The sequence below is a fragment of the Sciurus carolinensis genome, chromosome 18 (assembly GCF_902686445.1).
Source record: "Sciurus carolinensis chromosome 18, mSciCar1.2, whole genome shotgun sequence".
Taxonomy (NCBI): domain Eukaryota; kingdom Metazoa; phylum Chordata; class Mammalia; order Rodentia; family Sciuridae; genus Sciurus; species Sciurus carolinensis.
Window position 1 is genome coordinate 35728285 of NC_062230.1, and position 20857 is coordinate 35749141.

General features: G+C 43.0%; 1 protein-coding gene across 23 annotated transcripts in view; it reads right to left on the reverse strand.

The window, feature by feature from the left end:
- The window catches only part of Rbfox1 (RNA binding fox-1 homolog 1), a 1331252-nt gene that overhangs the window by 94947 nt on the left and 1215448 nt on the right, over window positions 1-20857 (reverse strand). For all 23 annotated transcript variants that reach the window (XR_007106088.1, XR_007106087.1, XM_047533400.1 and 20 more), the window contains 3 exons: window positions 14950-15003; window positions 8662-8754; window positions 6850-6910 (listed from right to left, as the gene is read on the reverse strand). Coding sequence is in view for 21 of the 23 variants with exons in the window: in XM_047533400.1 (XP_047389356.1) it covers window positions 6850-6910; window positions 8662-8754; window positions 14950-15003 (208 nt within the window). In the remaining 2 variants the exon portion in view is untranslated. The remainder of the gene's footprint in view (window positions 1-6849; window positions 6911-8661; window positions 8755-14949; window positions 15004-20857) is intronic.

Sequence of the window (20857 nt, forward strand, 5' to 3'; positions counted from 1 at the left end):
GAGGTGTCCCTAAGCATCCATTCAGGAAAACAGAGGCCCCAGGATCTGGTGAGATTCAGAACTTTCTAGAACTTTCTAAGAATGTGTTGTTTCTAAGAACTTTTGGTTCTAACCTGAATGAGCTGAATGGTTTACATTCTGGGGGATGATTTCAGGATAGTGTTTTTCAAAGTAAACTTGAATCACCTGTGAGATATTAATGGGCACTCTTGGGCTCCCTTTTAGACCCATAGAAGGGAACAAGAAATTCTGAGGCCACTTTTCTCATTTTATACATGAAAACTTCTCTCTTAACACTTGTCATGTCTTGCTTTACAGAATTCACAGCATGTTTTTAATCAACGTGCAAAATGACTTCAATTTCACCCACTGAAGTTCCAACCACTTCCAAAAAGAAGTGGGGACATGGGGCTAATATCCACATTTCTTGTTATTTGGAGTCCAAGAGAAAAATAGAGCAAAGTAGTTTGAATCGAAGGGTTAGACATTTTTAATGTTCTCCCTCTTTTTAATACTCCACAGAAGTCCTGAACTCTGAAATATATCTGGAATCATGCTACATGAATAATTAATTACTTTATTATTCTCCTTCTTCTGCCCCTTGTTCTCCATCTCACACCTGCTTAGGGCCCTACATTTTATGGGCTATGGAGAAGAAGCCTTGTTCACACTCCAAGGTTTTGTCCCATTAGCACCTCTAAATACTTTTTTTGTAGGTAATCCTACAGCAAACTATTAATTTTGATGTCACTGTCAGAGATTGTAAAGTATGCCAGTGCCTTTGTTTTCTCAAAGAAGTGGATTTCTCAGAAGTGTCTAAGACTGTTCAGAAACCATGTTAAATCATGTAACTTGTATCTGCCTTTATCTTCCTTATTTGGACCAAAAAATTCATCCATCCATCCATCCATCCATCCATCCATCCATCATGTCTGTTTATCTATCTGTCTTGTCTGTCTGTCTGTCTCTCTCTCTACCTACCTATCATCTATCTATCATCTATCATCTATCTATCTATTGACTACTTATTTATCTACCTCTCAACTGTCTGCCTGCCTGCCTATCTGGCATCTATCTACCTGTCTATCCATCTGCATCTATTTTTTATCTGCCTACCTACCTATGGGTCATCTATCCGCCTGTTTACCAAGTGTACTCGTAAAAAAATTTCAGTCAATTTAAGACTAATATAAATTAAAGGCTATTCTCCCTGGCCAGGTGGTCTATGCCATCTCATGTCTGAGGCATCAATTGAGAGAGGTGATTAATAAGGTCGCCTCTGCAAGAAATCAACTTGGAATCTGTGAGCTACAAAATGTAACGACCCTGCTTGGGTGGTTGAGGGAACATCAGGGCAGATATGCCATTCCTTCCCATCCCAGATCCTTTCCCCTACACAAGCCCGCTCCCCTATCACCGCAGGAGCCACAGGGGCCTTTCTGATGGTAGGACTGAAAACTCAACTTCTTCTCACCTTAACCCTGAAGCGCCGTTCCTCCCCAAGTCAAAGGAGCTGTCCTCATTCCCCGGACGGCTCAAAACAGAACTCCTGATGAATCTCCTCCATTCCCTCCTTGTCCTCATATGAGACTTGCATTGCATTAGAGAATCCTCTGAGGGACTTAGGAAAGTCCTTTCCTTCCTCTCCACTGTCATGATCCCAGACAGGGACACTTCTACCTCTTGTCAGACACGTCCCACAGCAAAGATCACCATCTGCTCTTCCCTCATTCTTCCTCCCTCCCCAACTCTGGTCCCACTGAAGTGGCCATAATGATGTGTGAGAAATTACTTAGACGTGTCATTTGCTGCTCAGAATGCAACCGCTTCCTCCTGGACCTAAGATAAACACAAATTCCTTACCTTGGTCTAGAAGCCCACACAATCTAACCTTTGTCTATTTATTTTGTACCACTGTCCCCTTCTCTCCAAGTCACAGTGGCATTGACCTTTTCGATCTGAATAAAACCACCTAAGATCATTTTGGATTCAGGCTTTGCCTTGTGCCTGGAGAACTCTCCATAGCTCTTCACAAAGTTGTCTTGGTGCATTAGATCTTCGAATTCTTCCCAGTGTATGCCCCTTTCCCACCTTCCTTGGAATTTTTCTTTGATTCAATGACCAGTTATATTTTCTGCATAGCTGTTCAACACTACCTGGATTTATCATCTTTCTATGTTTGCTCGTTTTCTATAACCACATGTCTATAACCTCATTAAAATCAATGGTAAAAGTGGGCAGGACTGCTGTCCATCATGAATCCCCAGCACCTGAAGAGGTGTTAGGGAAATATTTGTTGCTCCATAAACATTTCCTTGGTTTCATTCTGAAGGAGCTGAAGGAACACAGAGCTTTCTCTAATGGACTCTTTTGCTTTGGGCTCAGACTGTCTCCTTCCACCCTCCAGTGACCTACTTCCTGATAGATGCTGTACATCTAATGAAGGACCTGCTAGCAATTGACTGTCTTCCAGGGAGAGGCGATGAGAATCCAGCCCTTAAAATCACCTCTGCTCAGATTTACAGACCTTGTGCAGGCTTATGTAAATGTATGCAAATCGCATGCAAATGAACCCATAGTTTCTACAACTCCTTCTAGTACCTGGAAGAGACCCTTGGGATAACCCTGCTGGAGATGATGAGCCTGCACTGTCAGGGAGACGGGGAAAATGATCCCGTTTTAAATGTCTTAGGCAGTTTGTGTACAGCCCCAGGCCTGGCAAATTCAGAGATTTTGATCAAGGACATTAAACCGAACAATGAGGCTTACAACAAAAAAGAGAACAGCTGAGAAAGCCCACCACTCGCAGCATCCCAGGGCCCCCCTACAACAAAGCAATGGAGCAGAGCCTAGTCACATTGGGTCTGCTCCAAACCAGACCCTGGAGCGGTTTAGAGGGACCCCTCTGAGGCTGGGCCTCAGGAGCTGCATCTAAATCAGCAAGCACTTCTTGCCCCAAATTTAGCTTGCCCAAGGTAACGTGTGCAAGCCTTCTTAAAAAAAAAAAAAAAATAGACCGGGACCCCTAGTTTTGGCTATGCAGTAATAGGAGTCAACAGGAGCACCAAACACACGTGCTTTCTCCAGGGCTCTGCTGGGCTGAAGAGCAAAGAAACACATTCCAGAAAGTACCCTTAAACACACTGCAGGGGTTTCAAAAACTGCATACAGGAACTTTCTAAAGGATGCAGTCGGATTATCAGGGACCTGAGAGCTGAATGGTGCAGGAGACAAAGCCCTAATGTCAAAAGGAAGGGAAGTTAATTGTTAATTGCACATTATTTACAGGAGAGTTTTGGTTTGATTCAATCTTTTTTTGTTGTTGTTGTTGGCAATGTGGATTTATGACCAACATTTAGGTTTTATCTAAAATATATGCTTTCTGGTGCTCTAGAAACACTGGTAGAGCTGGAATTTTGAGTTCAGAATCCCCCAGGTAGCTCTGTCAGAGAGGAGGGTTCTCTTTTACTGTTATCCTGCCCCATTCTGTCCTCTAGTTAGACTAAGCTTCCCAGACTCTCTCTGCTCATTCATCTGCTCAGTTCTTGTGGGTCTGAATGTGTGATCCTTACACTGGTACCCATCAGGAATTTGACTTAGTATTCACAATGAAAAAGGAATAAGGCGACTACTTAGTGTTGAGATTATATGTGTAATTAAATAAAATTGCAGTACAAATTGTAGTGAAAGAAATCAGGGTGCTTTCCACACCTAACCTTGAATTGAGTGCTTTCTCTCCCATACTGATCACAAATACCTACGCCAACATGATGTGTTCAGGTCCCATGATATGTTTAGTTCTGACTTGAGAAAACTGGTGTGGGTTGAGTTTAGACAACTTGGCTACAGCTAAGTGGCCAGTGGTGAGCACAGCTGATAGAGGAAACAGAGTCTACCTTTCTTTATCATCTTGGAGATTTGGTACACTTTTCTAAAAATCTCTAAGAAAATGAAGGAGTCATATCTAATGCCCATGCTTCCCCATTTCCAAGAAGTCCCTCCATATCTAACTCTTAACTTGATTGGCAGATCCAGTTTTTGCGACCAATGTACACAGTGAACCTAAAATGTTCCTAGCTCCTCTGTGCAGGTAGGTCTTCTTGGGTATAATAGCCTATGCCTCTTTGTAGAGCTTTCTGACAGGTAGAATTTCCAAGTCTGTTTTCCTTCTACAGCATTCTCTCATAACCATGTTTAAAAGTCCCGGGAATGGAACCTGCACACTCCATGACTGTCCTAACCATAATCCTCCACAGTAGCACCTCCCAAGTGCATATCTCCCATTGCATTTAAGGTCAAGTATCCTGCATTGTTGGAAACTCCTCAACTGTTAAAGTTTTGGCTGGATACATGATTGAAAGAATTTATGGATGTGATGCTGGCCCTAAAACCCATTTTTCTCCACTGGAAGATAACTTGAAATTCGGAGGACCAGTCATTTGTAATTTTGTTAAAGCATGATTTCCACGGTTTATGATAATGGATTATATAGCTAAGGAATGAACCTCAGGGATAGTTTTATTTTCTCACTTCAACACGACTTCATGGATTCCAATTTATCCTTCTTCACCATACCTGTACCAACTTGCTAAGAATTTTAAGAACCCTATGGTTTCCCAGTAATATCATACTGCAATTTATGGGAAATTTTATTTATAGTGATGATATTTACTTCATAATCAAAATAAAAGACATCATCAATTACTTCCCCCATCTTGTCTCAGTTTTTACATCTCACAAGTAGAATAAATAATGTCCTTTGTGCAAGTTTTCATTCGGTGCCTTTAAAATGTTTCTCAAAATGCATACACAGCATTCCAGAAGGGTTAACTATTCATGAATCGGCTTTGAATTGTGTCCAAAAGTACTAGAGGTCTGCTTTCCATAGTTTCCGATTTATAACTCTTCCTTTAAAAAAAAATGCATAAATGCAGGTATACACATGGCTTACAGAAGAGTATTTGGCTTCCTTGTTTCTCACTTGGTTCACATGAGCACCTTCGCTAGACATACACACACGGAGCTGTGACTTCATAATTCAAGAAAATGTTCAACAGTCAGGTTGATGTCACCACAGACAATAGGCAAGTTGCAGAGCTATAATTTTTACCCAAAGAGGGTTCCTGATACATAAATCAGAGGTTCACTTCACTCAGGGCTGGGAATTCAAGGTCAGTTGTTGAAATTGTCTATACCATTTAAGGGTCGATTTTGGATTGCTGAAGCCAGGAAAAGTGGTGAGCAGAAAAATAATTCTTGTGGTCTTTCAATTTAAAACCACATTATATCAAGGGTGTAACAGCTGTGGTGTATCTGTCTTCAATATAATGGTGCCCCTTTCCTAAATTCAGAACAGAGTGACTTTGTCCCATGTGCAGAAGGAAGAGGAAAAACAAAACTATCAAATGCTAACATTGTTTATGACACACAAATGCAAAGAAGAAAAGAATAAAGCATCAGTCCACAGTGAGATTCTGAATACATCCATATCCACTTTTATGGAATATTATGTAACTACCCAGAAGAGTGACTTTGGATCTGTGTGTATTGACACTGGGAGAATTCCACATTGATTTATCAAGATCCATTAGAAGCAATGCACCATTTATGTCAAAAACACGCATGCAATGCTGTGAATGCTATCCACCTATATCTATTATACAAGGTAAAGCTGAACAAGCAAAGCTGAAGACAACAACCTGTAACAGTGCTTCCTCTGAGGGGGAGAGAGGAGAACAGGCTAGCAGTAGTGAGAGTCAAAAGACACCTGGGCTCTGTCTTGAAGGTTTCCTTCTTTTAAATGATTTTTTCTTTTTTAAAATAATTCTATTTCCATATTACACGTATAATCAAAACTTTAAAAATTTCAAATACTTTTACCCTTGATTGTAATAAAATCATTATTTTTAAAAAACCTATGAGTCAAAGAAAAAAATATCTTCTTGTCTCACAATTCAATGCAACTTCAGCATTCTGTGAAATTACTTAGATGAAATCATACTATCCACATCTTTTTCTATTACCTAAGAAGTTTTATTTATTATAGGACCCTTCCTTGTCTTTAATCTGCTCATTTTAATGAATATAATATTCTACTAAGTGCATGCACTTAAATTTACTGTGTTACTTGCTTTTTAATTTCTGATACAATTAAATATGAGATTAGCATAACAAGTTTCCCATGTATACCTGAAGAGAGATTATTTTGAGAAGGATTAAAGAATCAAAATATTTGAACATTTTTAATAATGCTTCATATCCATATGAATTGGTTTTGTGAGTTTCGAGGGGGTTTCTTGGTAGCGGTAGGCACGCACTGTCCTGAAAGTGTCTGCAATACACAGCCACCTCCTTCCCTGGTGCCGAGTGGCCCTGGGCCCCCAGAGAGGAACACAAGGCCCACTCACACATTCTGCTCTCCCTCTGGAACCCATGAGACACCTCCCAGGTACAGGAGCCCAGGAGCTCCGGAGAAGACTCTGAGCCAGAACAAAATTATGCAGCCACATCTCCAGGAATGACGGAGATCAACAGGACATGAGGCTAAACTTACAGAGGAGTCAAACCTCCACTCTCCTGCAGTTTAACAGAACAACAACGGATTACCCAAATAGCTCCCCAATAATTGCTGGATCTCCATGGGAGTTACTCTAGAGAGGCGGGAGGAGGAGGGCACACACTTAACCCGAAAACTAGGTTTGCCTTTGTTGTGAAAATTATCCCATTGATTTAGGTGCTGCCTGCAGCAGGTCAGCAGGCAGCATCCAGGGGCCAGGGAAGGCAACTGCTCCTCCTGGGAACGGATTCCCTGGTTAACTCACAGCTTCAGAGCTAGAGAGATCTACTCACCATTTGTATAGGGGTTCACGGTCTTTTTATTTGTCATTACGCGAGCCGTGGCATTATTTACCTACGTACATAGAAAACTCAAATGAGTGCATATTCCAGAGCTGGCCTGCAATTCAATTAGTCGCATGCATTATGACTGTGATTACTTATTAAAAACAGAAAAACAAAACTAAAAACTAAAATGCATTTTAATTTATAAAAGGCAGTAGGTGCATAACAAAATCATACATTTTTATAATTACATTTACTTCATAACCATTTTAACTTACAAATCATTTCAATAAAGCAATGTCATCTCATTTAAAAGTTTAATAAAGAGACAGTAAAAGCAAATTAAAAGATACTGCATAATTGAAGATTTAAAAGCATGCGTGTACTCCATGGTAACACAGAAACAATAAATCGTTTTTTAAACATAAAATAAGGTTCATATGAAGGAGCATGCAGTGGAGTAGAAGAGGGAAGAGACAAGGTACAGGGAACATAAATGTCAAAAAAAGGGACAAACAGGTTTAAGCCGTGTGCAACACTTTGGGAGGGAAGGACCATCTGGAAGCAACATGTAGCATTCAACACTTGGAACAAGAGCCTTTAACATCGCAGGAATTAACAAATCATTCAAGCTTTAGAGTCACAGCTAACAAAAGGATAAAAGAGAGGGTGCATTGTGTGACACAATATGGAGTTAACAATCTGAGTAAGATGTGCACCGGTCATAACTCAATCCAGTCAGAGCCTCCCAGGCTAGCTTAGAACGTACACTCAATTACAGGCGTACCAATATCCAAAAAAATAGAGCATCAAGAAAACTTAATACAACAAGTCAAAAAACTTCACGTGGTAGATAGATATGTATAGAGATATATCAGCACTAAATACGTGAAACGGCAGATGGACTTCACCACTTACCATTCAACACCATCGCCAGCATGGTTTGTATACAGTTACCATGGTTACTGAGAGTTTGGTGAGGGGCCTAAGCGTTACCGTCGAGGGGGGGAAATGAAAGGCAAAATATGCAACATCTTACTCCAAAGACTGCAGCATTTTTAACTGGTAATTTTTTTTTCTTTTCTTTTTTAAAGTTTTAACAAATATGACCCGGGGGCTGCATTGAGGGGGATCCCAGTGGCACAAATAACAGACTCGTGGAGCCTCCGAATTTGGGTACTCGTATTTTCAAAGAACAGGGGCCAGATATTGAGCAGGAAGTCCTGTTTGGTGATTCACTTTATAATCAAAAGAATGCAAAAACTCCAACTGGCTTCTTAAAAAAAAAAAAAAAAATGAAAGGTTTAATGACAAAGCTCTCTCATTTTTTTTTTTTTTCTTTTTTAGCAAATCTTTTGAACGCTGACTGCTTTCACGATTTGGTTTAATTTGCAAACCACTGAGGATCCCTCTTCAACCCTGAAGTGGAAAGAAAAAGAAACTGTCCTGCATATTCGGTTTGGTTTGCAATGACTGTCTTCTCTTTGGAACCTACTGCACCCATTGTTTATAAAACATGGAAAATAAAATGAAAAAAAAGAAAAAAAAAAGATACTTTCAGATTAACCTTTCTTTTGTCTCACTTTTGCCATCCACCTTTCAGCAGTAATAAGATCAACACGATAAAGTAAAAGTAACAAAAAAAAAAAAATAAAGTAAGGCCAGTTTTCCTTTTTATATATAGATATTTATATATATATATAAACGATGAGAAGGGAGTAGGGTCACATACAAGACGCCAAAGATGCATCTGGAACAACGAATGAGCGTGAAGCAGACATTGATAAAAAAGATGAAAAGGAAAATATTTTGAACATGCACCTCGATTTTACGGCCCTCTACCACGGTGCCGTGTAATTTCTCCCTCGCCCTGTCCGCATCGGCACTATTTTCGAAAGTTACGAAACCAAATCCCTGCATGCAGGAGGGAGAAGGGAAAACAACATGCATATTATTATTTCAATCAACGACCACTTCGTCACGTTCTCTCGCTTTAATTTCTATTCCTCGTCCTGACTTCAGTTCTGTAACATGCAAATTAGAGAAATTATAAGAGTACTAAGATGTGCAATTATTAAGCGACCAATGTGAACAAGATTGTTTTGTCTGTCACCGGTTAGCTGTAACCCCCGAAGAATTCAAAGAACGATATCAAAAAATACCCTTCTGAACGGCACTACAGAAGAAAGGAAACGGAACGAAAAGAAAATGAGATCAAAATAAAGGTACGGTGTCTTCACAGAGAATAAAATGAGATAACGAGAAAAAAAGAAAAGGGAACCACTTTCTGGACATGCAAATTAAAAAGTAAAGTAAAATAAAACGTGTGCACAGAATTCAACAATGAATGCCAAAATCCTCTAACATTGCCTACAGAGTCATGCGGTGTGGTTTTAAAAAAACACCTCTTCCTCATGCAATCTTAGGGTTATTCGAATTTGTCAATTCTACAGCCCTCACTTCTCAAAAATAAAACTTTCAAAGCCTAAAAAAAGGAAAGACCTTTTTTTTATATATATAATAATAAACCTTAAACTCTTGGTGCTAATAAACAAAAATAATCACATGAAATGAATAGAAATAAACTTCCGTTGATTAATAATGCAAATAATTCAAGTAATGGCTTATATTCATACCTTCCCCCCCGCCCCACCAATAACATCCATGCTTTTGAACTGGACAAGTTTTCACACAACTTCATTAACTCAAAAGGACAAGGGTGTGTATGTATTTTAAGCTGGAAGACACTATGCTGGTACTCAAGTGTCATAGCGACAGGTGGCATCTTAAGAAGCTGCGTGGACAAAATGTAACTTAGAGTAACACTCTGAGCTCTTCCCCTCTCACTGATATAGGACAAATATACCCTTTGCTTCCCCACAGGTACATATTGCTTCTAATATTTCAGCCTCAAAAATCAACCCCACTAAACTTCATACTGTCAAAATCCATCTTTTGTCTCCACTCACACTGTTCCTAAGAAGAGTACAGAAAATAGGACATATTATTTTTTTAAAAAAACCCCTCAACACATTTGTACATCTTGTTCAGAAATATGTACACCAACCTTTTGAACAATTCCAGTGTAAATTTGCCCAGCTCTTTGGGTTTTCAGTGCAACGGGAGTGAAATAATGCATTCGGTTGGGATTCTATTTGAGCTGGGTAAACCTTACGTAAAGGTAAGTAAATGTTTGTTCTAACTGCTTAGGCGAGACAGTATGATATTCAGTGTTACTGATAAAATGTGCAGTAAGTACTGGTAGGTAAGTAGCTCTGATCAACTGACGTTAGCTCCTGGTCTTACAGGTATCTACTGTGACCCTCAAATCTAAGGACGTTACAGACAGGCTGCCCCGGGGCTGGCTGGAGACAAATTTCTGCCCATAAGGATGGATTCACTGAAGGTAGAAGCTGTGGATGTGTTCAAGAGAGAGTAGACTGATGGTCGTTTGTCAGGAGTTCACATTTAAAGAAAAATTAAGTTTCTTTACATTGGGAGTTTGGATAAAATAACTTTCAGCATCTTTCCCAGAGTGAGGATTTACGATGGGAAGAAGCCTGAATTATTTGATCGATGTAAGATTACACATTCCACAAAAGAAAGCTTCTGCCTAGTTTTGCATACTCTCAAACTGGGTGCTAAAAAAATACGTGCTAATTGAATAGTTAAAATAAAAACAACTCCTTAAAAGGAAAGAGACAGATTTTTTTTTCCCTCTCTCTCTCTCTATTCAACAACTCTCTCTTTTGGTCAGTGGGTCCCAAACTTAGTTGAACATCAGAAGGAATAGGAAAATATATGAGAAATTTAGATTCCTAGGCACTGCATCCTATCTACTGGATCAGAAGCCCAGAGTGGAGCCCAGAAATCTGTTGCCTAAAATGCTGCTTGCGTGACTCAGCAGTGAGATTTGCATCATCTCTCATGTCCCCGTGTGCCACCTAAAGGTTTTGGTTCCTTGTAATCAGTAGAATTTTGTAGCGCTGGTTTTGACAGAGTAATCCATGGGGTGTGCTGAGTTTATGATAGTAATGTCCAAGGTCTAGGTATCATCCTTTGTCCCTGTGGGACCAGCCACTGCTATTACCATGGTCCTGGAAGAAGAGCTAGGTGGGCTGAACTCGGGGCACCCCTGCCCTGCACTATCCTAAAGAATCTGGCTCTCGTGTTTCGCACATGAACCCTGCTGGCCTGAACTCAGCATGCTGTGTATCAAGGAGAGATGAGGTGGAACTAGAAGCATCTTTGGGATCCTAAGGAAAGCACGTACGCTACAAAGGAAAACCCCAAGTTTGTCCCCTCACCATAAGCTACTGAGATGATTTCTTGAGATTTGCCAAGGTTGGCTCAAAATACAGCTCACTCCAGAAAGAGTCCTGGAAATACCAAACAGGCTTTCCTAACCAGTTCATTGGAAATCTCCATCTCCCGCCCAGGCTGGAGTGGCATGACCTTCCCGGGTCAGAGGTCATCACAGTCTCCACCTGGGAGCTGCACTGTGACGGGAGAGAGGCCCGCAGCCCTCTCCACCAGGTATGCTCTCTCCTGAGCCCAGGCGGCTTGGAAGGCAGCTGCCATGGTTCCCTTTGACCCTCCTCTCAGTCAGAACTGCATCTCAAGGCATCAGCGACCTGCCATCTTAAAAAGCTCGCCAACATTTTTTTCTCAGTCTTGCAAAGGAGCACAAAACAAGCCTGTTCTGGACTTGGCTTGGTCGGTTGCTGCAGTGGGACTCCTTAAACATGAAGAAGGGTCACAGGGGGTGGCCAGTGCCCTTCGGCTGGGAGGCACCTTCCCAGGTCTACCATGACAGAGGCCTGGGGTGGAGAGAGGGCTTGGTGCTTCTTGCAGAGGGGGCCTCTGTGTGGCCGTTTGATAGGCGGGCATGGTCAACAGGCCAGATGACAGTGGCCCCCAGATGGACTGCCAGACCAGCATGATGGGCTTACTTTAAACTCTTTCTGTGAATCATAAAGTCTGGCCTTCCTGTATCCCAGTTACCTCGCCTTTTTGGCCTCTTTGGCACTCACATAAACACCCATTCTGTATCCAGGGAACATGTATTTATGAGGACAGAGGTGGGGTGAGGATCTGCATTCCTCTTCTGTGCTCTAGCAGCATCCTGTCTATCCCTCCTGCCTTCTCCTCCCCGGCAAATGCCCAGTTATCTTCACTCTCGGCTGGCAAGTCCCTTCTTTCGAGAAGCTTCCCCATCTTTAACAGCACTGGTCTGCCTGTCTGGATCTTAACAGCCTCTCCGTCAGCTAGGGACACAGCACATTTTCTTGCAGTGGCTCATCTTCATGATCTGTCTCTCCCTGTGCTCAGGAGAACCTCTGAGGACAGGAAACGCTTCTCTCTTGCCCATGGTGGGCTCACCTGCCATGTGCCCAATACCTGTAGATAGATAGAATCAAAGACTGAACTGCATACTTCCTAGTCTATCAGCTAAACCTGGCTGTATCCCCTGGAAAATCATTTCAGAGATAAACAAATTGATTTAAATCTTCTAAAAGCAAAACAGTGGTAGGATTGCCAACCCTAAATGCTATCCACCTCTGGTCTTTTGTCCCTGTGGCTTTCCTGCATCCTTGGTATCTGTATATATATAAATTACTTAGGCTGTACATTCCCAGAATATTCTGGAGGCTTCAGTGTGTGCATAGGCACCCCTGCACATGCACACATGTGTACAGAGCTGTCCTCACTGGCACTAAGTGGCCTGCCTCAGGGACTGCGCCACAGAGAGGGAGGGACCACAAGGGGAGAGTCCTGCCCCACAAGGGAGGGCCCACCACCTCCGGGCTGTCTTTCCCGCACTGAGTGACAGAAATAAGGTCATAACACAGCTCAGTTTTCTCAACCACTAAAATGAAAATGCTCCTCTAAAGAAGGTCCTTTCCCATGAAAGATAATGTCAAGTATGACAAATATCCCCGTGTGAGCCACTGCCCCCATTCAGCAGTTCCCTGTTAAGTTCCAGCAGCACCTAACCAGTCCGCTCTCACACCTGCGAGGCCAGTCCCTGCAGGAGCCCACCCGCCCACTGAGAGAGGGAGGCTATTTTGGATGCTTCCTAATGCAAAAGAAAAATGGAAAAAAAAAAAAAAAAAAAAAAAAAAAAGCCTAATAAAGCCAGGTTCTGGATGTGGCAAACTTAAATGGTCTTTTTCCCAAAGCCCCCAGAGACAGGCTAATCATGGGAATGACGAAGAAGCTCAAAAATAGCACTACCATTGTACTTTCAAAATAGCAAACCATATTCTTCTAATGTCCCCAAAGAGCTCTGGAAAAGAATGAAATAGCTTTCTTCAACTGGCAAAAGTTACAAAACAAAATATGAATTCAAAAAAAGAAAAAAAGCAAGTTAACAAAAGAATTTTCCACACAGCGGGGTGATAGGCAGGCCCAGGGTGAGAAGCCGGCTGGCCAACATCAGGGCATCTTCCCAGGTCCCCTTAGGCCAGGGTGAAGAGTGTTCGGCCTGGGTTCACTTGTCTCTTACTGAGCTTTGCTCTGCAGATGCGGAGGAGCCCCTCCGGGTCACAATTTTCATAGGAGATGCAGGAGGGTCAACTTTTCCCTCACCCCCACCTTGGAGACCCAACTCAACAGCCATGTGACAAGAAGGACCATAAAACGTCTGAAGTCATAGAAAAAAGACAAGGTCCTTGAATAGTGAAAACCATGGAGCAAAATGGATCGATATATATATTTTTAATTTATCTGGCAGATCACAATATCATCTTGTCCATGGCGGACAGAATGCTGGAATTTTCTTCAATTTGATCAATACTGTCCTATTCAGTTAATATTAGGTCTACTCAGGAGGAAACAGATGGTCCAAGCAATAATAAATTCAAATGCTTGCCTCATGGGGAGGAGGTGGTTCTGGAGACCCAGTAGCTACCTATCTCTGTGGCCTGAGACGCACTGGATCAAGCCAGCCCTGGGGAACCCTCCTGGATCCTGACTTGTCCCAGATGACCTGCAAAAAGAATGCTATGGGGCCCAGCTAGCATCTCTGTAACTGGGGAGCAGTTTCTCAACATCCAATTTCATAGGAGAGGGAAACTTAAAATTCCCAAGGACCTGAGGGTGTCAGCTAGCAAACAAAGCAGAGCTGTTGAAGTCTGGCTCTCTGGTCACTACAGCCAATTCCCACCCTCTTCTGATATCATTCCCTGTTTCTCCCCAGTGTCTGCAGCTGGGTCTTCGCCTTGTCTCTTCACGGGAGATTTGGATGGGGGTCTTGAATTTTCTGTGGTAGCTGTAAGAAGGGACAGTTGAGTGACAGTGGCACTGTGCTTGTCCCCTGAAGTACAGATCTAGAAGGTTTGTCACTATGCAGACTGCTGGGCCCTAGTTTCAGAGTTTCTGATTCAGTAGCTCCTGGATGGAGCCTGCGAATCTGCATTTCTGATGAATACCCAGGTGATGCTGCTGGTTTGGGACCACACTTAGCCAGTGAGAGAGAGCTTGCTAGGAAAGAGTTCTGCTCTTTCCTTCTTTCAACATCTATCTCTTTTGAAAGTGCTGGAACCTCTTCATATAAGCCTCTTGACTTTTACTAACACGTTAGCTCCAGAAAAATCTATTAAAAAATGGGTTTCCTAACAAAAGCAATCTCAAAGCAATGGTACGTGGCAACATGCTAATGAATAAAATTACATTCAAAAGGTTGGTGTATATGAGATTTTCTCCCTTACGACCCAGGAAAATAACTGCACTTTATTAATACAGAATAATCACATATTTACCTGCTCGTGAGACTATCAACTCACTTTTTAATATAAAGAACATAATTATCACTGAAAAACAAAAATGTAGCAACAGCATTATTTTTTTAAGCATGGGTAATTTTCCTCTGGAAACTTGAGATATGTATATATAGAAAACAGCAATTTTAAATTACCCCCTACACATTTTTAAACTGACCCCAATGGATTTCCCACCACTTTGGAAATGGGCGGGGGTCTCTCAAGGAATTCCCACTGACGTGTATTTTCGCAACGTGTGAATTAAAACAGTGCAGTTGTTTCCCCTCATTTAGAGCAAACACGTTATAATAAGCTAAACAATTCTAACGTGAATTAAGTTGCTTACCTTTGAGCCGCGCTCATTAAAAATTATTTCAACATCTAAGATTTTACCAAATTGCTGCAAAGAAATAAAAATATTTTATAAGCAAAGAGAGAAATGGACTAAATTGTATGATGCACCCTGGTAATTGTTCCCCACATCAGATTCTTCTTCCCACGTTTAATATCAAGGATATACATTTTATATTGTTCTACTAGTAAATAATACCTTTGAAACAAGAAAAAAAAAAACACCCACACATGGCATCTCTTGGGTGGCCTTCCCTACTGGGTGAGGTGTACCGTCAGGGTCTGGTGCAAAATATTAACCAAGAGGTTAATTCACTGTTCCTTTCTTCGTGTGCACAAGAGCTTTCCCAGGCACTGAGCAGCAGAGATTAAAAATGGTGAGTCCAGATAATGAGGCTCCCAGACTATTCCACTAGCCTCTCAGAGACACGGGCTGGTTGAGGAGGAATTTTGATAATAAAATGTCCAGCTACAGTAGACTGGTGAGGCTTGGGCTCTGAGCTCACATCAAAGCTAAGAGCAGCCAGATCACGTGAGACAAGTGAACTACAGACATAAAAGCAAGTTCACCATCCAGGTGCCCAGACTCACCAAGACATCCACCTGGTCATGACAGCCCAGGCCAGAGTGTGACCTCCCTAGGGGATATTCATATGGTTAAAGAAGTCAGCTTTAAACCACCGACACAAGGAGAAGTCCACAAGAAAGTTTCAGATCACAAAATAAATTGGACAAGCTGGGCATAATGGTGCACGCCTGTGCTCCCTGGGGAGGCTGAGGCAGGAGGATCAGAAGTTCAAAGCAACTCAGCCTCTGCAACTCAGCGAGGCCCTAACCAACTCAGTGAGACTCTGCCTCAAAGGTAAATAAATAAAATGTCAAAATAAAACAAATAAATTGAAAAACCAAATAAAATACAGACACCCTGTTCAAATTAAATTTCAGACTTTTTAGGATAAGTATGTTCCGTGCAGTATGGAGGACATACTTATACTTAATTTGTGCTATTTTCGTTAAGTTCAAATTTGACGAGTATGTTTTGTGTTCATTTTTCCTTGTTAAATCTGGACCTGCTCGTGAGAAATGTGCACCTCGTGATTCTTGATTCTAGCTCAGAAAGAGAACGTGGGCTCTGGAGCTGGAGCCACCTGACGATCCCAAGTCCTTTCCCTGATTTTGAAGTCAGTGTGCCAGTGTCCTGTGAAGTGGGGGTGCTTTCTTGGGTGCGGCCCACACTGCGTAACGCAGGTGGATGGGTGATGTCCAGTAACGTCTCACTGTGGAGCGGAAGCAAATGCCCATTCTAGTGATGAGAACAAAGACGCACAAGGACATAAAGAAATATCTCCACCCTCTTTCTTTAATTCTGTGCTTTCCTACCTTTCCATTTGCCTGTGTATTTGAGGTCTCATGGCCCCTCTGTTGCCCGAGGAGAGTCTGTATTCCATCCCTCTCCTCTGGGTGGGCACACTTGATGTGCCCCTTTGCATCAGAGGGCAGGGGGCTGGTGTGGTGAGGGCCCAGCAGCGTGGAAAGGGAACACAGAATGAGAACACAGAGAGGCAGAGACAGCTCACTGGCCACTGGGCCTCCCTAGTACAACACCAAGAGACCCAGAGAGCGAAGGTCAAGGGGATCCCTCTGACACCCCAGAAAAGACACTCGGAACACACAGGGGCTATCCCTCAGAGCACACCCGAAAAGCTGCCTTCCTTGGAAAGACAGAAAGCACACACGCAGGCCTATAGCCCGAAAGTAGCTCTGGACCTATCAATGAAAATTATTTTGACTATGGGATAAAGCAACTCAGAGCCTGTCATTCTGTGCCTAGAAACGTATCCTTCCAGGCAGCGGATCACAGTCTTTCCCTTCTTGAGCACAAAAAGTTCTTCGTCTCACAGACAAGGGAATGGACAGGGAGAAACTAAGAGAGATGGAGATGGAAGACCACACAGCCGGCAGGTATAGCAGACTCTCCTCCCGGAAGCATGCCCACACTCACCCGGTGATGTGTGGACACTCACAGATGATTTGGGTCAAAGGAATATTCTTTTTTTGTAGCAACTTCAGTGCCAGGTTTTGGTCAGAGAAAAACCAAGAAAAACAGAGGAGAAGAAAACTTTCCAGGGTGGGAAAGGAAGGACCGGCCATTGAAGGGCAAACTGATCTTAGTAAAGAACCCTCCAGCGTGTGAACAGCTGAGGACCAGAGATTCTGATCCACCTGCCTCTGAGGGTTCGGTTCTCTTTCAGGCATGAGAGCCTAGCGGCTCATAGATTTATGGAAAGAGAAGCCTGAAAAGGACCATACTGAAGCAAAGGTCACCAGGGAGCATTCTCGAAGCAGTCAACACAAATCCACTGCCTCTGATAGAAGGTTGAGCGGGGAACCAATCAAACAGCAATGTCTGCAGGCATCACTCCCTAAAGAAACAAGGACACCCTGTGTCCTGCAAAGATCTCAGAGGTCCCCTTCTTTGGCATTTGCCACCGGGTTGATGGCTCTCCAAGCCCAAGAAGCGAGTCGGAAGAAGAATGCTAATGCGGGCCCCATTTCTGAGACAGTTGTGTGCTATATTTATAGTATCAACAGTTTAATTGGGAAGTTTGGTGCTAATGATGTAAACACAGCTGGCACGTTTTCAATTTCAACAGACACGACTCCTCCCAGCCCTAACCAGCGTGCGTCTGCTCAACAATGTCTCCGATCCACACGCGGAGTCCCAATCCCTGTATCAAGACCGACACATGCTTGGGCAAATTTGCACCAAGCACTTTCAGACATTCTCAGATCAAGTACTATTCCTCTGAAAAACCGCAAATGATGGACTGGGGACACAGCACAAACCGCAGAAGCAGAAGTCAGTGTGAAGCATGCACAGAGAGCCTGAGAGTGCAAACATGGCAGTGTCCCTGAGGGCCGGCTTCAGTGCAGGAACAGGAGGTTCCTTGCAGTGCCCCCAAATGACTTCACTCCTCACGACAACATAGCGGATAGAACTGCGCCTTTCCACCGCAGGTTCAAGGAAGCCCATCCGTTACGTTCATCAAGCGTGATCATGAAAACATCTTTCACACACGTGGGCAAATCATACATCTGTTTGTTGGTGACAATAAAGAGAAACTTGAGTGGATCATTTTCTTGCCCAGAGGGTCTGCATCGTGATAAGGAAAGTAAGGCTGTGACATCAGTCAGCGCACTGTGCAAACTGGAGCTCTGCAGGTGCCGCGCAGCTGCTTCTGCAAGCAACTTTACAAGGGCACGTGCTGTATGGGTGATTCCATGTGCCCTGACCTATGTCTCTCACCTCAAATGCTTCAATTTTAAATACTGCACTACATGGAGAATTCTATTCGGGAGATATGCCCTGCAGTTAGTTTGGTGGAAATCCTCACATTCCTTTCATGGAATCAAGAACTCAGATGTAGGATCCCTAAAATGCAGATGATCCAACAGGAAGGCAGCCAGGCCTGGGACCCACAGTGCTTCCAGAGAAATGCCTGGAATCATCACCCCAACACTACGATAGGCCATGGACTCACACCCCACTGCTGTCTTGACAGAGCCCTGGCTTCAGTTTTTGAATATGGCAGCCACCTAACTTCTTGACCAAGGGAAGGTCCATCTTATAAAAAAAGAAAATGAAATCTACCATGAGCCACACATTGGAACGAGAGCATCGCAAAGAGCAGGAAATAAAGGTAAGAAGAGCATGCTGGGGCAAGGGACCCAGGATTCCAGCCCCAGTGAAGAGACTGCAGCCACAAGAAATGAAAAGTGTGCCGCCTGCAGGAGCCCTCAGGTGGCCTTAGCTGCAGACACCAGGTAGAAGTAGCGATGGTTCTAGAAGTTGTTATGACACCGCCAAATTTTAGGCAACTTGACAAAAGGAGGCTGCTTTTTGTGTCCTGTAGGTTTTTGTTTGTTTTGGTACTGACTGGGGATTGGGTACTGACCCACTTAGCCACTGGGTCACATCTTCAGCCCTTTTTATTTTTTATTTTGAGTCAGGGTCTCACTAAGTTGCTGAGTGAGGCTAGCCTTGAACTTGTCATCCTCCTGCCTCAGCCTCCCAAGTCACTGGGATGGTGGACGTGGGCCACCTTGCCCAGCTCTCATTTTTTTGTTTTGACTTTGAAATCTCCATGCCCGCATCTGACAAAGGAGAGAAGGGTGTGTGGGGGCAGGGAGGAAGATCTTTGTATTTTTCTCTAATTGTCCCCATTGTGACCCCTAACAAAGTGAGGGGACAAAGACAGGGGACAGTGCCTGAGACAAGAAGATGTCCCTTGTCCATGGGACTTGAAACTCCTGGTTGGAAGAAAATGCGATTTCTTACAGTAACCATGACCTGAAAGAGAAAATTAGTGAAATCCCCGGTTCCCTAGCGGGGGCCCACCAGGATGTCACAGATGCCTTTCAATGTGATTCACGCTGTTAAACGTATCCTATAACAAGATATGGCCTTGCCACCACCCGTTTGGCCAAGAAGAGCAGATTTTCAGTGCTTAAATTCCATTTCTTCAGAATGGTGGCTGTAAACCAGGAAGCCTCAGAGTTATTGCAAAGGGTCCAGGAATCCAGATGTGCCCAGTAATTTTTATAGCTGAGACCCACAAAAAAATAAAAATAAAAAAACCCTCACATACTTTTTAAAATGGACACAGATGCTGTATGTGATGAACAGAATTAATTTTAGTGTTAATGAATGTAGACTGCATTTTCCTAATTGAAAGATCCTAAGTGTATCTATCATCTTGTCAAATCGACATCTTGTTAGTTTCTTGAAAAGGTTGACTGAAAAAAAAAAAAAAAACAAAGAAGAAGAAGTGGCTCTGAAACCAGTAGATTTTGATGCGGTTTGATAACAGGTAGCGTGACATTTGGGCAAGCTCTTTCTCCATGACATCTGCCCTGCCCCTGAGAACAGAGAGGTTGGGATATTAAGGGAAGCAGGATCCCTTCTCTGTGATGTCTAGCTGTGAATATTCTGAATACTGATCTGACTTGGTAATGTTGCCTCCGGTAAATTTCAAGACCAGGCAGGGAAACGCATCCTGAGGGGTGGAAATGGGGTGTGCCGCAGCACGTGACACCAGAAAAGAGTGTCAGGTGGTCGTCCAGGGGCCCGAGTTCAAAGCCAACATCACGGTGGCACTTGACGAGGGAAGAGAGACGGAACAGCAAGACATCCTCCTAACCTGACATTGCAAAGAGAATATAATTCCTCTGACTGCCCATCATTCAAAACCGGTCTCACTGCTTTGCGCACACTTAACCTCGACTCTAACTTTGAATGCTCTGCACTTTTCAAAGTCATCTTTGACCTGAAAGTGCCCGAGGGTATCTCTGTTCTGCAAGAGTTAGAGGGCTTAACTCAAGGTTATTACCAAATGAGAGAGATAAAAGTGCAGAAGTTGACCTTTTCCTTCGAAATGTCAGGATTCAAGCCTGGGTATCTTAAATATTAGGATGCCTGTTCTGCTTTTGTGTCAAATGCATACTTGATAAGCATCATGTGTGTTAAAGAAATAAAAGGTGCAAGCTAACCTCCAAATCACAGAGCACTTGAGGGGGGACTCAGAGCTCCCCTGTCCATGTAGAGAATACCAACTTTGCTCAGAAGGAGGCATTCACTGGTGCATCTTCTGATTCCTTCAGTAACATTTGCATGCCTCCACAAACTCTTAGAAGGGTCTCCAAGCAGCCCACCTTTGCTCTAAGTCAAATGCTAAGAATGTAGTGCTTTTCATCGAATCCACACTTACAGCCATCGCCAAGGCATCATGGACAAATGCACCGACTACATTTGCAAAAAACAAACTACCCAAGCCCTCTCATAGTTTTGTCCTTTGATGGAGCTGAGACCAAAGAGATGGCAAACTCATCCTTTCCCAAGGTGG